Source organism: Volvox carteri (genome assembly GCF_000143455.1).
Source record: "Volvox carteri f. nagariensis unplaced genomic scaffold VOLCAscaffold_12, whole genome shotgun sequence".
Lineage (NCBI taxonomy): Eukaryota > Viridiplantae > Chlorophyta > Chlorophyceae > Chlamydomonadales > Volvocaceae > Volvox > Volvox carteri.
Window position 1 is genome coordinate 28,356 of NW_003307555.1, and position 19,795 is coordinate 48,150.

General features: G+C 59.2%; 3 protein-coding genes across 3 annotated transcripts; all 3 read left to right on the forward strand.

Annotated features, from left to right (window-relative positions):
* The first annotated feature begins 1,695 nt into the window (after positions 1-1,695).
* Positions 1,696-5,659, forward strand: VOLCADRAFT_104090 (uncharacterized protein). Its single transcript, XM_002948858.1, has 6 exons — positions 1,696-1,992; positions 2,187-2,265; positions 2,518-2,577; positions 2,988-3,062; positions 3,563-3,658; positions 4,176-5,659. Exons 1-6 carry the CDS (start codon positions 1,808-1,810, stop codon positions 4,344-4,346), a joined length of 666 nt encoding a protein of 221 aa, XP_002948904.1. The 5' UTR covers positions 1,696-1,807; the 3' UTR covers positions 4,347-5,659.
* Positions 5,660-5,662: 3 nt separating this feature from the next.
* VOLCADRAFT_89244 (uncharacterized protein) lies at positions 5,663-7,450 on the forward strand (the record flags this gene model as incomplete). Its single annotated transcript, XM_002948859.1, has 3 exons — positions 5,663-5,761; positions 6,007-6,090; positions 7,205-7,450. The coding sequence occupies 3 exons, from the start codon at positions 5,663-5,665 to the stop codon at positions 7,448-7,450; spliced, it is 429 nt and encodes a 142-aa protein (XP_002948905.1).
* A 2,496-nt stretch (positions 7,451-9,946) lies between these two features.
* VOLCADRAFT_89245 (Myb-related transcription factor) lies at positions 9,947-17,584 on the forward strand (the record flags this gene model as incomplete). The annotated part of the gene is made up of 3 exons (XM_002948860.1): positions 9,947-13,489; positions 13,940-16,099; positions 16,925-17,584. The coding sequence occupies 3 exons, from the start codon at positions 9,947-9,949 to the stop codon at positions 17,582-17,584; spliced, it is 6,363 nt and encodes a 2,120-aa protein (XP_002948906.1).
* Between the last annotated feature and the right edge of the window lie 2,211 nt (positions 17,585-19,795).

A 19,795-nucleotide genomic window follows, 5' to 3' on the forward strand; every position in this document is an offset into this window, starting at 1 on the left:
TTGGTGTTGTTGTTGTCGTGTGAACCGGCTGTCTAACTGACAGGCAGGTGGGCGGTAGTGAAGAAATGGACATGAAAGGGACATGCAGCAACCAGGGGGCAGACAGACAGACAGATAGACCTGCAGGTACACGCACGGGCCGGATGGCGGGCAGGCAGGCAGATAGGCAAGCAGGAAGCTACGTACCCGCCATAAGCGGGCTGACAGCTGCTTGGCGGAGGGGTTTCGGCACATGGCAACAGGTGATTAGTCCCAGGAGTCCTGGGGCGCTCACATCGGCAACTACAGCCAGAAACCTTATCAGTGCACTGCGCATAGACTTTAAGGACCAATTGACAGCTCGCTCCATGGAAGCTAGGGTGAGGGGGGGAGTGGAGGTGCTGATCGACCCCAGCGGGTCCGAATGGCTCTTGATCGGGTCGGATTTGGGGGTTCTGGACTAGCCATGACGTCATGAGTAGACTTTGCGGTACCCGCAACAACGAAATGCGGAGTGTGTGTGGAGCGAGCGGCAGCCTGCCTGGAGCTATTAGCTGATGCGGGCGCAGACGGCCGTTGGGTGGCATGGCATTTCGGTTATACTCCTTAACCCTGGCGCGGCTTGACACGCAAATCTTGACGTGGCTTTGGGAGGAGGAGGAAGTGCAGTGACGGTGTGGCCCATATGCGGGTGACACGGTTGGCGGACCGAAGGAGGCGGCGGGGATCATGCCTAGGGAGGCGTAATCCAAAACGCTGACGGAGGTCCAACCCCCGATGTGTTGATTGGTCGCATGCAGGTGTGGCCGGTGGCAGTGCATCACCCGGTGTTGGTTGCGGCGGTGGTGGTGGTGGTGGGAGGAGGCGGCGGAGCTTCTCGAGCATTATGAAGGTCCCGCGGGATAATGAAGCTGCTGTTGCTGCTGCTGCTACGCATGTACTTTTGCTTGGGAGACTTGGAGGGAAAGGCGACGGAGGGTGTGCACCTTATCCATGGAGTGTTGGGAGGGAAGGGCGGTGTGGGCCATGAGCCTCATCGTAGTGGATGGGTTGGCCCCCTTAGGCATGAGGACCGGGATATAAGGTCGTGTTTTGCTTAATGCCGCGTAAGAGCCAAATCGGTGTCTGGCTCTGCTCGGTGGCATTAGGTCCCGTAGCTTACTGCACGTCTAAGCGTGGCTTTTGTAGGAGTTATGACCTAGACAAGTGTAGGCAAGGCGTTCGATGTGTGCTACTGAGCCGTTGCTGAGAGCTTCTATCATTGAATTTAAAGATCCATCGCTGTTGCTTGGTCTAGCAAGTGTCCGTGCAAGTTGTTGTGTTCGGATACTTCTATGTAGTTTCGCCGAGTGGTGGTGTATTTAATGCTTGGGAACAAGCCATGATACTGCGAGGAGTATACGGTTTTTTTATGTGCGATTGCTGAAGCCTTGGCGCCGCAATCTTGTTGCATGCTTTTATCATCCTGCTTCGGCCGATTTCTGTTATATGGAGAGTACGGTTCGAATGCCGAAGCGGCAGGATTGCTGAGCTGTCCCTTTTCTTCAGAGAGCGTTGTATGATTCCACGTCGCATAGACGTGTACCACGATCGGGCAGCATGGAAGGACGATACTTGGGCTTCCGAACGGTTGAGAGGTTTACGGCAATTTCCCATGCATGCCTTTGCTCGTCTATAAAGCTGATGTACACGATAGTGTAATGGTTCCCCTGCCTAAATTTGAGTATTGTTGTTTGCATCACCAACAGCGTTTTACCCGACAGTCCTAGTTGTGAGCTTGCACACTTCGTTTCGGAATTTTGTGGTGTAGTCGCATCGAAAGGCTGACATGGACGCCTTGGGGCCGGCCCTGACCTGGATCAGCAGCGTTTTCAGCCAAGTAGCGCCGGCCAGCCAAGCTGTGGCTCCGGTGATACCCATACCTGTTGCTACTCCAGCTCCCTCACCCGTAACCCTTGGTCTTAAAGTTCTGTTGGAACCCACTGCGGGCGGTGTCATTTTCCGCGCTGCAAGGTGGGGATGCACGCAGTCTCGCTGCACCTCTTGAATCAACGCTGAGCTAGTCATGCCTCGAGCAGATTTGTTATGGCAAAACAGTCGCATTGTATTACAATAACGCAACATAAGAGCACATAGCGCGCATGTGACGGTTGTGATTGATGTTGCACGCCTGCCGGTATCATTTCCGGAACTGTTAATGGACGCAGCAACACCGTCGCAACAATCTACCCTGTATATGCAAGCGCAAAAGCAATTGAGTCCAAGGACACTGCAGACGATGTGCAGGTGTGTTTTGGGAATCTGCCTTTAAGGAGGCTATTGCCTGAACACCTCACACTTTCTCCATAAGAACTCTCTTTGCTCCTTACATGTTGTGGCCTATGATGGACGCAGAAGACAGCGTGGGAAGAATGCTGGAATGCCGAACATCATACTCGGGATACTATGCCCTTCGTTGTATGCACCTTTATTGGTTTATTTTATAAAGATTGCCGATCCCATGCACATGCCGCCTTGTTGTGCCAATTTTAACTGCAGTGGTTGACGTACTGGACTCTTTACGGAAGCCTCATCCTCGCCGAGCATCTTGCAGATCAGGTGGGTGGCCATGTGCTGGGTCCGCTTGGAGACTGAGACTCCCATGGGGGCATACCGCGGCGTGCGCGTCGGAGGTGGTTATACCAAACCGGGCTGGCTTTAAGGCTGGTCAGTGTTCAGGCGCATGCAACTCCGTCACGGCATTTGGTATGCAGCCGTGCATCTGGCTAGCTCCCAACACATCCGGTTGCATTGTCAGCAGTGCTGTCATGTGGTTGTTCATGAACCTTCGAATGTCTGTATTCCCAGAATCATTTCCCTTGGGAGTCGGGAATTCGCGAAGCATCGCCCTCCCCTCTCATACCCATCGCCCTGTCTCCAAACTATTCGCCATCCCGTCCTGCGTTTGTAATGGTAATGCGATGATGTGTATCCTTGACCACCACTGCCGCTACTGTGTGCGAGCCCAGGCCCTTGGCCGGGTGCCCTACTACTACCATGCCAAGTTTGCAGCGCTGCTTTGGTTACAGTTGCCCCAAACCCAGGTGCGCATGTCGGGGATGAGGCCAGATGATTTTCGGGTGCATTGCGGGGAGGCAGTAAGGGGAGCTGGAATGGGACATCATGGCCATGCTTACCTGCTTGGTCGTATCCGTAATCGGGTTGCTTCCCGCACATTTCGCTCCGCTGTTCGAGCCGCGAAATAAGCTTGCTGCGAACTGGAGCAATTCCCGTACTTCTGCCGTACGTCGCCGTTGCGCGGTAGCCCCTCAAATTGGCAAAGGACCACATACGCTTCATGCTCAAGGCTCGCTTGTGCCCGGGAAATCACGTTTCTTAGCTCTATCAACCCTCTAACACGCCATTGCTGTGCGCACTGGCTGATACTGCTGGACTTAGTTAACCCTCCCCCAACGTTTCACCTCCTGGATGTGATTCATGCCATGCCTGTCGCCTCCTTGCACAGTTTTAAATTTTGACGCTGTCGTTCCCTACTTCTTCACCCATCGCCCATCCCTCCCGAATCTGCTACCTCTCACCTCAGGGCGCCGCCTACCTGTACAAGCGCTTTTACAAGCCCGCCCTCGTCAAGTACGGCCCACGCATCGACTTCTTCCTGGACAAATGCAAATCCGTATTGGTAAGTATTTATAGCTTGGCAATGGGCTGATGAGGCGAAGCCATGGTAGAGGAACGAGGGGCAGCTGGACAAGTCACCTGCATGTTGTGGGACCACTTCCGATAGGACCGTGAGGTTGCTGTGGGCGGTGATGGCGTTATGGAGAGGTTGGATGGCCCCCTACTACCGGGAGGTGGACCTTGCACTGCATTGCATGAGGTCATGTACCAGCGGTACCACGATGTTGCCAAGTGGTGAATGAGAGGTTCTCCGTCCGCATCAATTTACCACTTGCTCGTCTCGCTGCCCCGGGGTGTGGCCTCGGGAAGGCCTGCAGAGACAGGGGACGCGGAGCGGGGATGTGTCCTGTGGGCCAGCCGCCACCCGGTGCAGGCCGTGCCAATCCAACCCGGATTGGACTGAGCGCTGGCGCCGCTGCTTTATCACCCATTCATTTTGTCCCGCCGTGACCACTGTGCTCTGCTGGCTGTGCTGCTTGCCTCACACGTCTTGCACAACTTCCATGACTTGATTGCAGATGGCACTGTACTCGACCTACAAAGTGCCCATCGATGCCTCTGTGGCGTTGCTGCTGGCGCTGCAGCAACAAGCCGCTACCACTCTGTCATGGCTCCTGTCAGACGACTCGGCGGCCAAAAAGGGCGGCACGGACGGCTCCAAGGACAGAGTCAAGGCGCACGCGGCCTGATCAGCGCGCCGTGTTCTTGTCTGCCCCGTTCTGATCATTCCCTTCCTCCGCTCTTTCTCGTTGCTGATATCCTGCTTTGCTCTGTTCCATTTCGCTCTATTCCGTCCTAATACTTGGTCCGCTACCTAGGAGAGGTGTGTGTGCATAGTGAGGGCAGCCTGTCAAGGGTTTGCTAGCTGCCAGACAGGTCAGGCCAGGTAGCAGAACCCCCTCAGATCAGACGAGAGGTTATGAAAGCGTTACAGCCATGAAGCATGGCTTTGGTTTGGGGCAGTCCACACAACAACCACTTTTACCGAAGTGCTTAGCCGGCCAGGCAGTGATCCTCGGCGGTGCATGGCCTGCCCTTTTTGAGCTGTGTTGGGGACCAACAGAACGTTCCAATGCTTTCTTGAAGCTTATTGAAAGAGCGCAGCCCAACTGTAATCAATGCACGCCATGTATTTTGGACAGCATTGCGTGCGAATCATGGTGGCTGGGTCCTGGTGTCAAGTGTAGAGGCACCTTATGCCATTAGGCGCTGCCGCCGTCACTCCTTGCGCAGTTAAACCAGCAGCTAGACCAGCAGGTGAAACAGCAGCGTCTTGTTGTGGGCGGTAGACAGGCTGTGACGGGATGGAAGTATAGGACATGAGTCCAGAACTTGCCCCGGGGAGCAGCGACTGAGCAGTATAGGGCCCGGTTGTTTGGAGTATGCGCCCCGTGGACCTCGGGAGCAGGCGACGCCTGGCAGCAACTTCCGGCACCTTCCATATTCCATGTCAGCCCGGGACTGGCTGACAAACGGGGAACGATACATATACGTATCCCCCAAAGCCTTAGGCCACAGAACACGGTCATTGAGCATCGGTTTATGTTTTAAGACGGAAAGTACGAGCCAGGCGTGTTGATACAGGCGTTAGCAGGGACACGACCATCCCTGTACGGCATAATACAAAAGGGACGCATCGTGCTCGCCTGGCGTGTTTGCGTTGGCGAGGTGCAGTACAGAGTCGGTAACGACGGATCACGGTACGATTGGGGAGCTGATAGGGGAGGACTGCGAACTAGCGAAGTCTGTGATGAATCAAGGTCAGTTGCCCAGTAGGCAGGCAGGTCCAAGGAGCAAGGTCGCACGGTAAAGACGGCGGTTCTCATGGCGAAAAAGTAAATGTTGATGGATGAAGGAATGAACGTTTGCACAAGGTGTGTACGTGAAACGTACAGTATGGTGTGTTGCCCGTCCAAGGTGTCCTCGAGAAAGGAAATTCGCAGACAGCAAACTCATGGAAAATACAGATTTGTTTTGCTGTGACACATTATTAAGAAAATTTTAAATGGTGCCTACTCCTCAACTCGTCTACTCTGTGGAGGTTCGCAACGACACCCGCACTCCCCTGAAGTTTAAAGTTACCTACGACAACAGCAAGGACAAGGTGGGTGACCTCAACCGCGCTGCGCGGTCGCATGACTGCTGTTTTCGCAGCACATACATCCGCCGCTGGCAATTGAGCACGTATTGCGCGATGCCAGATGGCATCGGCATCAATTGGATGCGCCTCAGCGGGTCCTTTCCTTCATTCCTAATGTATCTAATATGCATAACTTCGCACCTCTGTCGATGTTCCGTCCGCCCCATCTACTAATAGGACCTATCCCGCGTTCGCGCCTCGTACTACAGACTGAGATGACGGAGGAGCACGTCGTGCAGCCGACTAAAAGTTATTTGTTTAAAGAGAAGTTGCTGGACATGGGCGGCTGGCAGGTGGGTTTTGGTGGGCTGCTGCACACCGTGTTACCGTGGCTTACGGACTGATGATAACACACATGTGGCTACTGCCGCATGGCCAGCAGACAACATAAATCCGTGTTGGAGTTGATTAGTCATTCAGTGAATAAACCACTTACTCAAATTATCAGACAAGTGAGAGAGAGCTCCTATCACGCCCGCAGAGCTGAACTAATCGCTTATTGCGGCTGATCCTGATCTGGTGTCGTACCAGGATGCAGCCAACCTAACGAACGACCAAAGCGGCAAGCCTGATAGTCTTTCAGAACGCTATACCAACAATGCTTTGGCTGTTTTAGGTTGAAGTATGCAGAGGGGACTGCAGTAGGGAATCAGTAATACTACAGAAGACACCGTAGCAGCGAGCAGCATGTTTAAAACCCAGATAGCGTCTGCAAACGTTTTCATCAGCGTGCCCCAATACAATCGTTAGGGGCGGTCCTGCCTAATATACGACGACACGAATCGTTAGACTGTAAGATCTATACAAACGAAATCGGTTAATGCGATGCGATACCATCATGGGAAACAGTTTATTCCGTGATTATGAACCCGGCGTGTGTTAGGCGGCTGACGTGAGCGAGGTGGTTGTTCGGAAAGCGCCATTAATCACGTAACAGTGTTTTCCCATGCACTCAAGCAAGGCTTGTGTATGCGGCCCTTATCCCTGTTGCCAATGTCGCGAAACAGTCCCCTGACATGTGGTTGCACTACTTGTCTGTCTAACCCGCCGCCCAAACCGAAGACACACATTTCGGGCTGTGTGTGCACACATTCCTGCGGCCCCCGCTCGCTAATGACCAGCCGGGGCCGGATTTGGGCCCTGTTCCCGAAGATTTGAGCTGTCCAAGCCGCACTGCCCCCTGGCTATACCGTTATTACTATTTTAGCCCCGCGCGAGCCGGATTCAAACCTGCTGCTTCGGGAAGCCCCTTCCTGTCGAGCTTGTCTTGTACAGCTTGCATCCCGAGCTTTCATCCTTAGCTAGCTAGGCGTTGCGCTCGCTTACCCTGCCTGCTGCTCTGCATGGAGCCGCTGCTAACCCCAAAAGCAGCATTGGTGCCTCCCTTACTCCGATTGACACATACAGCAGCCCGTATCCTTGCTTCCCCTGCTGTCGTTGCCGATGAACAAATACGTTTATGGGCGGCGGCTCCGGTGGCGGCTGCAGGCGGTGGCTCCGGTGGTGCAAGTGGCTGTGGAGTGGCCGAGTGGGTCACTGCAGCAGCAGGTGCTGAAACCCAAAGTGGACAGAGTGGTCAAAGTGCTCAAGGTGGTAGCCACGGAGAACAAAAACAGCAGTGGAGGTGTGACGCTGCGGCAGCAGAAGGATTGAACTTTGGGCTTCTTGGGAATCGGATGGATGTAATGCCGGTATGGTGTGTGATGCGTGGGACAGGGGGGTCATATCTTCACCCTGCGGCCGCTTCCCGGTATTTCGGGGCACTCTCATCCGGTCACCCTAGCCAACTTCTCAGTGGACCGCTCAGGTTCCGCACCCACCACCGGTATCCACCACCGGCCTGTATGTATGCCGTGCATGTCCAGTAAATGGAGGAATAATGGTATGCTAGGGAAAGAGGAGATTGCTGGCTTCCCTGGCTTACAACCTGTTATGGGAAGACGACGAGGCGGGCTTTGTCGAGAAAGGACTTCGACAGCTGATTGTTGTCTGTTGCTGTCCGTTTTGGTTTTCGTGTGTTGTGCACTATCTATGCCCTAATCCAAACATGACTAATGAATGCTATGATGTTGGAGTGTGTCAGGGTCACCGGTGGTGCCATACTGCTGCTGCTGCTGCTGCACCAATTGTGCACCGGTTGTGCTGTCATGCCATGTAGCAGTGATGAAGATGAAAGTCTCTGCATCCTCAAGATTACCTGAATTATGATTTTGAGATTACAAGGCCCCACCTGTACGGCCATCTTTGGTAACAACGACCGCTGTTAAGTTTCGCCTCCGTTATTGTTATATCTCGCATGATGGTGAACACCCTGCTGGATTTCTCGCTGATGGGCGCGGCCACGTACCTACAGTTGAGAGCCACCAATTCACTGCATTGCAATCCTGCTCGCATGCTACCGCCAGTCTCTGGCCGCCTCTCTGGCCGCCGCCTCGGTGGCCGCCCAACCACGAGCTGCTGCAAGTAGCTGTGCGGTAGCGGCACCTTCGCCCGCGGCGGTGTGTCGCCTAAAACCAATCTGTTTAGCCTTGCTGAGCGCTTAATATGCGCTAGATAAACAAGGTTCGTACAAGCTCAGCGCCAGCTGGTGGGCTTCCTGATCACTCTCGCTTAGGGAACTTGGAACTCCAACGTCCCTTAGCTGCGTCTATGTATTACGTTCAGCTTGTCGGACGCGCGAAATTTGTGTTAAAGGCGAAGTGGATTGGATCGGATCGGATGTGGATTTGCAGTTGTGGACTTGCCGGGCAAATCCGATTTGCGGCTGAAGTATCACAAGCGGCTGCTGCGGCATATCAGGGACAGTGAAGCCGCTAAGGGTCGCACCGAGAGACAAGAAAAACGCGTCAAATACAAGTAATAAACATCAAAATCGCATGTTCTTCCTTGCCCACAAAACCTACAAACGTTGGTTTAACCACTTATAATTACATGGGTATCTTTCCGAGATAAACCTTTTATTAAACGCTGCGATGCAGCAGCTGTTTATCCTAACAGCAAACGTGGAGATTGTAAATAGGTACCATGCAGCGAGCTGTGGACTCGGCCCCTCAATTTTCGTGTTGTCCCATCGTGCGCACGCACGCAACAACTGAAGAAAAGCAACTCCAGTACAACAATGCAGGCCTATCATAAGTGTCAATAAGAAAATTTGTAGCTAATTCCATGGTCCTTAACATCATCATAACCAGGCGCTCAAAAAATATCCCGAGCACCGTTGCACGACAGGCATTGGGCCCTTATCTCTTCTTAGCAAATGACGGCGTTTATGGCAATGTTGCTGGTACACCTTCCATGGTTGCTATGTCTTAGCTCTTGTAACGGACCATCAGTATCTCAAGGTCAGCATATCAAGCCCGCAAAGCAGATATTTTGGTACGACCACATTGGATATTTTGCTACTCGCTGACACTGGCGCTCCAGCGGGACCTAGCCTCAAAAATGTATTGCATTTGACTTTATTTAATTTGAATTTCTGCTCAAGAGATTTGCCTAGCCTAAACTCTTTTGCGTTACCGCGCTGTGCGTCGGCGCAAGACAACAAGCGTGTAATATTTGATTCTTGAGGTTACGAAAGCAGGACCTCTGACATTACAGGTTCCCGTTTGGCAAATCAAGCACACGGCCGCGCCACGGCAGCGCCATCGTTGACATTCGGCTCGTGCCGAGCACTAGTTTAGAGGTGAGTACTGACTACGCAACCTTACGACGTATCTATTGTGCCAGTGTTTCAATGTTGTCCAATTGAGCTTGACGGGGGAGCAAACGTGCTTCGACTTGGAAGCCCAGCGGGCTGTACTCGCCAGGGCAGTAGGACCTATGCAAAGAGACATCCTTGGCTGGAGCTTTTGACATATCCATAGGCCGGTTGAGGGTGTTGGTCATGGTTTTGGTGACTCTGCTGCCATGAAAATATCCTGTCAGGATTTTTTCACAAACAGGCAGCGACCAGCGCAAACGCTTAATTCAACGATACGAATTTTCATTGCGCATTGTCTTGCAGGTGGGACATGTAATGCGACGGTGGCGTGGTGGCGCTGGGAGTTAATCTGTGACGGGCGGAGGACGACCAACAGCCGGTGCTGCTTGCAAACTCCTGTCATGCGCTTCGCAACCATCTAATGCTGGAATTTTGCGGAGTTTTATTCCATGCAAGGCGATTCGAATTCCTGGCAGCAGGTCGGCGACCCAGCGGCGTCCTCGCACGCTGCCCGGGGCCATGTCACAAATGCATCGCCCCTCATGAACAGCCTGGATTTAGAAACAGCTGCTCAGCTTCAAATTCATCAGTTTCAACAGCTGCAGCAGCAGCAACAACAACAACAACAGCAACAGGCCATGCTCATAGCGCACCTGGTGCAGGCCCAAGCGCAAGCCCAAGCGCAGCGCGCAGAAGGAGAGGACGCGGCGACAGCTGCGGCACGCGCCATTATTGCACTCCTAGGCCCTTCCCTTGCTGCAGCCGCTGCCTTTCAGCTATCTCTCCCTCCCGCAGTGCAGCTGCAAAACCTAGCCCAACAACCGCCGCAACAGCAACCAGCTCCTAGAGGGCAAAATATTGTCACAGCCAGGGAAGATCCACCAACCCGCCGGCAACAGGCACCTGCTGCTGCTGCTGGCCCTCTGACGGGTCCTGTGTCACAGGCTCCGGCACTCAGCGCTGGCGGCCCGCCAGCGCCCCTTCCTAGGATTTCCTCGGCCATGCCGCAGACGGCGGCCTCCCGAGTCGGCAATGGTGGCACGAGTCGTCGTGGTCAGCTCCGGAACCACATAAGCCCCCCGCAGCTGATTAACCCACGTGGCCGTGACGCCTCAGGTCCGTGCGCCCCTTCCGATCTCCGAGCTACCTGTGCAGCCGAGGAGTGCAGCCCGGGGCCTGAACCGGAATGGGAGGGGTGGGAGGGTGAGGCCAGCGGCAGTGCCCAGGTGCCGATGCTGTGCGAGGGGCAACGGCCCCGGGAGGATGAGCGCCTCGGGCGCCCGGGTGACATCCGCCCGCACTCTAACAACCATCCACAGCTGCGGCATAGTAGCGGCGGCGGCGGCGGCGGCGGTACGGGTAAGCGGCAGCGGCAGCCTTCCTCCCCTGACCTGCCGCGGCGGCTCCAGCAGCCGTCCCAGCAGCAGCCTCCGGGAGACCAGCTGCCTGGACCGCCACCACCTTCACCGCTGCCAGAGCAGCAGCAGCAGCAGCAGCAGCAGCAGCAACAGAACCAGCAGCAGGACCAGCAGGAGGAAGAAGAGGAGCGCTCACCGCGACTGCCGCGGCCGCGTGCACAGCGGTTTATCCCGCCACCGCCACTGTCCCAGCAGCAGCAGCAGATGCTTTCTGCGGATAGGGACAGCGACAGCGCAGATTCACGGGACCGGCAACGCTTGCACCAAGGCCAGCCGCCGCAGCAGCAGCAGATGCTGCTGCCGAGGCCAGCTGCATCTCCCAGCGGGATCACTGCCCAGCGGGACGGGCAGCCAGGTACCGGGCCGGGGTCCGGGTCCGCAGCATTATCCGCGGCGGCCGCCGCCGCGGCTGCCCTGACAGCTGCCTGGCAGGCGACGGTGGGTGCCGTACAGGCCCAGGCCCAGGCCCAGGCTGGTAGTCCTCCGCTACTGCCTGCTGGTCTGCAAGCCCTCTCCGGTCTGCTCAATCCGCTCGCGATGAACCCCGGGGCGATCTGGGCCGCCATGACGCCGGCAGCAACTGCGCACGCCACACAGCAGCAGCAACAATTATCGGCGTTGCAACAGCACGACCAGCAGCAGCCACCTACGGCCTTAGATCAGCTTGCGAGCCTGCTACTGCCGCGGGCCGTTGGCCAGGTCCGGGGTGACGGCAGCAGCAGGCAGCAGCAGGCGGAGCCGCCCCCGCCGCTGCCGTCAGCGAAGCATCATCATCATCAGCAGCTGCAACACCATTACCGCAAGCCGTTGTACGGCGCCCATCTTCGGAATCCCCAAACGCCCCACAGTCGCTGTGCGCGAGGGGACTCTGACGGTGACCAGGAGCCCGCCCACAGCTCCGGAGCCAGCGGCAGTGGCAGTGGCGGAGAGGAAAGGAGCCGCAGCGTCGCCAGCGGCAGTGGCAGCGGCAGCGCGGTTATGCCGCGGTTGTACGGCGGCGGCGGTGGGGATCGGGGGCGCAGCGGTGGAGAAAACGGTGAGAACGGCAGGTTGAGCGCTGGCAGCGGTGGCGCCGCTGCCGCACAGCCCTCTGCGCGACACAGAACGCATAGAGGCGGCGGTGGTGACGGCGGTGGCGGTGGTATCGCTACTGGAAACGCGAGGTCGGTACTTCGGCCTCGACCTCGGCCTCCAAGTCCTGGCGGCGGCTGGATGCCCACCCTGGGTGGGCTTCTGGGCCCGCAGCAGCAGCAGCAGCAACAACAACAACCGCAACAACCGCAGCGGAGGCGCGAGGATGGAGGCGGCAAACTGATGCGCAGTAATACGGCAGCAGTGCCTGCTGCGGATGCGGCGGAAGAGCTTGCTGACGTGGGCACCGACGCCGACGCGGACGGTGATAGCCCCATGCGTGACGGCGGTGACTGCGCACTGCGGCGCCCAGCGCCGGCCGTGAAGGCCGAAGAGGAGGATCAACATGAAGGTTTGCCCCGCGGGCTGGGAGGGCCCCGCAGCGGCACCCCGACAGGCCACATGCAGCCGCAGACAGGAGCCTCAGCCGTACAGGGGCCCAAACCCCAAAGCTCATGCCGCCTGTCATTGGTGCGTCTGCAGCGCCCGGAAGCAGCAGCAGCCGACCAGACGCCGGCGCCACCGCCGCCGCCGCAGCAGCAGCAGCACAAGCCTCTGCGGCAGCCGCAGCTAGCACTGACGGCGGCGGCCACGACGGCAGGCAGCAACACGGAGGCGGGTGGCAAATTGCTCCTGTCTCGCTCCCAACCACCGCTGGCAGCTGTGGCCTCCGCGGAGGTGATCATTGCTCCTGTTGCCGGTGCTGCTGGTGCGGCCGCTGAAGGCTCATTGGCAGGTGGACACAGCGGCAACGCCGGCGGCCCTTACGTGGCAGAGACGGCGGCGGGGTCTCCTCATGCCGTCTGTGCTGGCGCCCCCGGAGGTCATAAGCGGGCACTGGCCGACACAGCCTGGCGGCAGAGCTCTGGGCAGTTGAGTCCCAGTCGCGGCGGTGGCTGCGGCGGCAGCGGAGAGGAGGGGCGCGAGGGGCCCCCTAAGCACCGCCACCTCAGTTCTCCCGCGCAGCAGCAGCAGCTATTCCCCAGCGGCGGAAGTGGCCGTAGCGGCACCTGGCCGGAGGGCGCCGCAGCAGCTACTGCCCCGCAGCAGCAGCAGCAGCAGCAGACGGCGGGGGTCACGGGGGCGTCCCGCAGCGGCCTTGGTGGCGCACCGCACATCCCGTCAGACTCTCCCCACATCGCCAGCCGGAGTCAGAATCCGCCCCCACCTCCCCACCCCCCCACGTATCCGTACACGCACTTGCAACAGCAGCAACAGCGCCTCAGCCGGCAGTTGCAAGCACAGCAAGACGCTCACCCCCGCCAGTCGGGGCGCCACCAGCACCACCAGCACCACCAGCACCGCCATCACCATCACCACCACCATTATCATCAACGCCGCAGCGATACCCTCGTAGGTCACCAACGCCGGGGGGAGGTGAAGATGGAAGAGGGGCACGCGGAAGCGGGTGATCCGTGGACCGCGGAGGACATGATGCAGGGGGTGGGTGGGGCGGCGCTGCCGTTACGGGCTCCCGGCGCACCGACCCGCAGCACGTCTCTTCTGCTGGCGGCGGCGGTGGCGGCGGCGGCAGAGCAAGAGGGGTGTTGTCCGGACGAGCACATGCAAGAGCAGGAACAGGAGGGCAGCCGCAGCAGTCACTGCAGCGATACTGACGGGGATGGTGAGGGTGCCGGCAGCGGCGGCGGCGGAAGCGGTGACGGCAGTGGTGGTGAGGGCGATGCGGACGGTGGTGGCAGCGGTGGTGATGGTGACGGCAGCGGCGGCGGAAGCGGGAGCGGCGGCAACGGCAGCGGCGCCAGTCGCATAACCGCGGGTGTAGGTGTCAGTGGTACGGCGGGCGGCGGAAGCCACCCCGGCGGCGGCGGCTGCGGTAAGCCGCAGCAGCACCACCGGGCGGCCTCCGCCCGTATAAAACCCTCCACGGCTGAGGCAGATGCCGCAGCAACGCTGTCGCTTATGGTAAAGCCGCTGGCAGCGGCATCGGCCACCGGGGCCAAGGCCACATCATGGCAGGCAGCTGCTGTGGTGGCTGCCGGCGGCGCCGCCGCCGCCACGGCCGGTGGCGGTGGCGGTAGTGGTTCTGGGGCCTTATTGGGGCCCACAGCGCAGGAAAAGGCCCCTGCAGCAATGGCAACCATGCCCCCGCCGCCGCCGCCGCCCTCGGGGACCATGGACAGGGCTGATGCCGCCACTACGGTCACAACCACTGAGACGGCCGTACACCTGGACGAGCACCAGCATGGTCAACGAACGGATGCAGGGGGCCGCGCCGTGCAGCATCAGCAACCGCAAGCCGCTCCGGGCGGCGGCATTAGCGGCGGCGATTCTGCGTCGTTAGGTATGAGGTTACAGCTTGAACAGCAGCAGCAGCAGCGCACGGAGGGCCACGGTGCTCTTATGCCGTCACTTACGATTGCCCTGGCAGCAGCAGCGGCAGTAGCTGCTGCGGCAGCAGCGGGAGGTGCAGCTCCTGCACCGACAAGTGCGGAGTGCAGCGGCGGCGGCAGCGACAGCCCTGCCGGTGCCAGCGCCGCCGCCGCCACTTGGCGGCACCGTGTGAGCGCTCCGGGTAGCGCCCCCGGTGCCGCCGCCGCCGGGGGTACGGCAGCAGGGCTGAGCGCCGGTACCAGTGGTGCCGGTGGCGCCGGGACCGGGTCGGGTACGGACCCCGGCGGCAGCAACGCGGCGCGTGTCGCACGCCGGCCGCGAATGCTGTGGACACACGAGCTGCATTGCCGCTTCATGGCTGTAGTGGCGCAACTTGGCGTGGAGACGGCGGTGCCCAAGAACATCTTGCAGCTCATGGCGGTGGACGGCATGACCCGGGAGAACGTCGCCTCGCACTTGCAGAAGTACCGCCTGTACCTGCGTCGACTGGCCGGTGTGCCGCCCAACAGCCCCATCCCGCCACACCTGATTGACAACGTGCAGCTGCAGGCCATGAGGGCGCACATGCTCAAACACCAGCAGCAGCTGCATCAGGCAGCCACGATGCAGGTCATGCAGGCTCTGCGCCCAGAGCTGACGGCGGCAGCCGCCGCCACCGCTTGCAGTAACGTAATGGCGGCGGCACCGCCGCTGCCGGGGTCCACCACTCTTGGCGCGGCGCCTTCACTGCCCTTGCCGCAGCCGCATCCACTGGATTCGAATCAGGCGTCACAGCGGCAACAGCAAGCCGCCAGCATGGCTGCCGCCGCCGGAATGTTAGGTGGGGTGCAGCAGCTGGGCCGCGGGGTGACACCACAACTGCAGCTAAAGCTACAGCTATCGGCGCTGCAAGGCATCGGCGCCTTTGCCGGGCCAGGGGCGGCGCCCGGGATTGATCTCCCTGAGACCCAAGCCGCGGTTAACGGTGACACTTTGGACACGTCAGCCGCAGCCCTGGGGGGAAGCCTTTCCGGGCCACAGCTGGCGCAGCAGCAGCAGCAGCAGCAGCAAGCTGGGGCTCGGGGGTTCGTCAACGGCAGCAGTAGCGGCGCCGCGGGAGTTGCGGCGGCGGGGGGCCTGAGCGTCCTGTTAGAGCGGGGCGGTGGGGTGGGTGGTGGTGGTGGTGGCACATCTCTGCTGCTGCCCGGGGGCCTCCCTCCCGCTGTGGGTGGACCCCGGGGGCCGGCAGCGGATGCCGCCCGTGGAGGTGATGGAGGAGGGGCCTCGCAGCAGCAGGGCGTGGGGAACAGCAACGTCCTTTCAGCAGCCGCCGGTCTTCCGGTCTTGGGAAGCCAACCGCAACAGCAGCAGCAAAACCAGGTACAGCCACAGCAGGCGGCTCTGGGGGCGATGTGGCAGCAGGTGCACCAGCAGTGGCAAGCGCAGCAACAACTTGCCGCGCTAGCGGCGCTTGCACAGAGCCAACAACAGCAGCAACAGCAACACAATTTGTTGTTGCAACTGCAGCTGCATCACCAGCACCAGCAATGGCAGCAACTGCAGCAATGGCAAGTGCAACAGCAACTGGTACAACAGGGATTTGCCGTTCTTCAACAGCAACAGCAGCAGCAGCCGCTGTTGGGTATTTCCCCGGGTTCTTGGTGCGTGCAGATGCCCCCCCAGATGCCTTCCGACAAGGACCTGGCGGAGGGTCCCGCGGGGGTGATCGCAGCAGCAGTAGCAGCACAGCAACAACAACAACAACAGCAGCAGCAAACGCAGTTACTGTCTTCGGCCTCGCAACAGCTGGCGCCGGCCTCGCAACAGCAGTTGACAAACCACCAACCACAGCAGCAGCAGCAGCAGCAGCAGCAGCAGCCGGATCAACAACAGCAACCGCAAATGTGTCCCGGGGCGGGCACATCTGGATGTTTGGATGATGCCCCACAGCAGCCATCATCTCAACAGGAGCCGTACGTCCCGGCGGCATTGCAGGGCCCGCAAGGCATTGCATCTCCTTTCGCTGCACAGTACGGCTTTTACGGCAGTGCTCTCCAGCCGCTAGGCCTTCCGGTGGTATCTGCAGCCGCCGCCCCAGGTCTGGGCCCGGGCAGTGGTGGTTCCGGAGCTCTGGGGCCGTTAGGGCCGTTTGGGGGCCTGCTTGGCGGAGGTTGTGGTGGCGGAGGGGACGGGTCGGCGGCTGGCGGGAACCCCACGGCCTTCCTTCCGCCGCCGTACGGCAGCCCTGCCGGTGCCGATCAGGGTGCCGCGCTACACCAGCTCTATGCACAACAACAACAGCAGCAGCAGCAGTTACAGCTACAGCAGTTGCAGCAGCTGCATCAGGTTCAGGCACATTACCTGCTACAGCAGCAGCTGCAGCAGGCGCAGGTATCCGGGACCGGGGCGGGTGTCCTGGGAGGTCAGGTGCCCGGCGGCAGCTCAGCGGTCTTCGGATCCGGAGCTCTGACGGGGCTCGCGGCCGTTACAGCGGCCCCCGTGCCGGGCCCGGGTCCCCAACCGGGGGCCGCCCTCCCCTCGGTGCAGCAGCCGCAACAGATGATGGCGATGGAAACCCCCCTGTGGGGGCTGAGTGGCGATGTGCCGACCCCGTTCACGCAGCCGCCAGCTGTCAACATGGCAGGTGGAGGCGGAGGCGCAGTGCCGTACCCGTACGGTTTGCAGGGCGCTTCCCCATGGAGCCTGGCCGCGCAGGCATCTCCCGCGCTACTGCCGCCCCTACAGTCCTTAGAAGGTGCAGGTGCGGGATACAAACAGGACGCGTCAACGTCCCTTCCACAGCAGCAGCAGGCTGCGGCGGAGGCAGCGGCTTTGCAGCAGCCCACAGGTCTGCTGGACCAACCCCAGGTCCAGGTTCGCAGGCTGAGTAGCGACCGTGGCGGTGGCGATCCGGGCCCCGCAGTGAACCGCTGCGAGCTACCCCTGCAGGGCCTCTTCAGCAGCGGCAGCCACCGCGGCGCATCAATGGGCGCAGGCGGCGGCACCGGCCGTCAGGACTTGGGCGGCGGAGCTGCCGCCGGAGCTGCTGCCGCCGGCGTTGGCGTCGGCGTCCTCCTGTCTTCCAGCGGAAGCGACTGCGGAGTCACCGCCGCCGCCGCCGCGGTCGGCCAGCCGCCTGATTCCCTTAGCAGCGGCTCCCTGGAGTATCAATTTCCGCACCTGGCGCAGCTTTTCCAGCAGCAGTAGCAGCTGTATCCGCTTACGAATCCCCCTCTCGTGTCAGTCGGGGTCCCGGAGGGCGGTAGCTGGCTATCCGGGGCAGCGGTGAGCGGAGCCCTAACCCGGGGAGTGGGGCAGTGGCAGTGGCAGTTGCGCCCCGTGTTCTCCAGGGCAGCGGAGGTAGTTGGTGGTGGTGGTGAGGCGACCGGGGGCCTGTCGACAGACCGGGAGCGTACGTAGCTGGGTTGGGGTAGGTTGGGAGTTGGTTGGGAGTTGGTTGCTGAGGTGGAAGATGGCTGAGGGGTGGCCGTGGTACGGACCGCGGATGCGAGTTAGCTAAGTTGACCTGTGACACGGCCGCTGGGCAGCTAGTTGGGGCTTTGCTGGGCAGGAGCTGCTGGTCCCCTCTTGCCTCCAATGATGATGATGATGGCGATGATGGTGGTGGTGGTGTGATTGTGGTGGTGATTGTGGTGGTGGTGTTGGCTATCAATGGTAATGGCCCCACAACGGGGGGCATTTGGAAGTTGGCAGATTCACGTTTTCCGCATAGGAAAGGTTGCGGAGCGATGTCGGTGTTGTTTACGAACGTGAGTGCGATTTTTTTGGATTATCGCGGCGATATAGGGCCCAACTCGGCTAGTTGGGGCGGTGGCGGTGGCGGCCTCAAGCGGATGACGGAGCGGAAGGGGCCTTACAGATATCGGTTTATCAATGGGGGGAGGGGAAACCGGCGTGTCGGTGCCATAGGGGGTTTACCAGGAAGGGGTTCAGCTATAGGTACGGCGCGGGCAGGAGCGGCCCGGCCGTACATTGCGGCTATTGCGCTCGCCCTCGGTGATTGAAGGGGATATTCCACGTGTGGTGGCAATTTTTAGGGCCCTAATCCCTACATGTCGTTGCTTTGACTTCAACTGTGACTTTGACTCTGTTGGAGACTTAGGGTGCATGGTTTCGGTGAGAAGTGTTTTCGTGCCAGGGTTTTGATGTTGTTTCCGTCGTGTCATACGTGGTGTGTCTCATAAAGCTGTGTTAACTGACAGAAAGGCTCCTAAGGCGCAGGGTTGTGTCTAAAGGAGGGTCGGGCCCAACACAGGGGGCACGGCGCTTTGAGTTACGAAGCCTGCATGCCTTTGCTGCACAGCAGAAGGAGCTCAGGAAAAGAAAAGGGGGTGCTTTCAGGACTGCAAGTTTCAATCCCAGACCGCAACTAGGGCGCGTCAACGAGATTAAGTACGGCACGCATTGTACATCACTGGACTGCAGAGTTTGGCACATTGGTTGAGACGCGTGCTCTGTCGAGCGGGGCAGGGAGCGTGGGGCGTTGGGTCCTTAGCCGTCCATCTACAGACGCGCTTGTGCGCGGCGTGGTCCGGCGGCCGCTCCTTAAGGTACGGAGGAGAGCTGTGGTGGCGCCAAGGGGACGTTTGTTTTCGGTTGGGACGGAAAGGAGAGACTGAGAGAGCTGGTGTGGAGTGTACGGGAAATTTTGGCGTCTATATTTTTGCGGCCACAACGAGCAAGGGTGTGTGGGCGCGGTAATGGGGTGGGCTGAGGCAGCACTTTCATTTGGCCAGGGAAATTGAGCGCGTTGAAGATTTTGGCGCGGTGCATTGCGAGCCTTGCGCGCCTGGTGTCGAGGGCTTTGGTTTGCATTCGTGGTGGCGAGGGAGGCTGCTCTGCGACCGCGACCGGTTTGAGGCTCTCAGCTGCGGGCGGGAAGATGCTTTGAGTGCATGAGGGGCCCAGTGAGTGGCGAATAGCTGGAGATCGAGAGGAGTCTCAGGCCCACGAGCTGCGTACAGGGTTCATAAAATGGCATCTTGGCACATGAGTCATTGTTGCGAGGTTTAAGCATGAGGTTTGATGCTTTAATGAACGGGGGTCGCACGGTCCCCTTTTGCTGTTTGTTTGGCTCTTCTCTGTGAGTTTGAGGTTTCGCTTTCTGAGTTCCTTTTCCCTTTCGATATATGACGTTGCGAAAGTCGTTTGTTAGGATGACGTTTTGGGGAGTTTTATTTGTGCAATTCGTTCCTCCGCTGATGTGAGGTTATGCTCTGCGGTGGATGGCCCAGAATCCAAATCCCCAACAAGGACATCCAAAGTAGATGTCACTTTTCATGTTTTCTGTTTTCGAGAGTTGTATCGTTGTGAGCTACGTATGGTATGAAGTGCGCGGAGAGAGGACGATACTTGGATTTTATGCCAGCCGGAGGACGACTGCAGCCACGAGCCCAG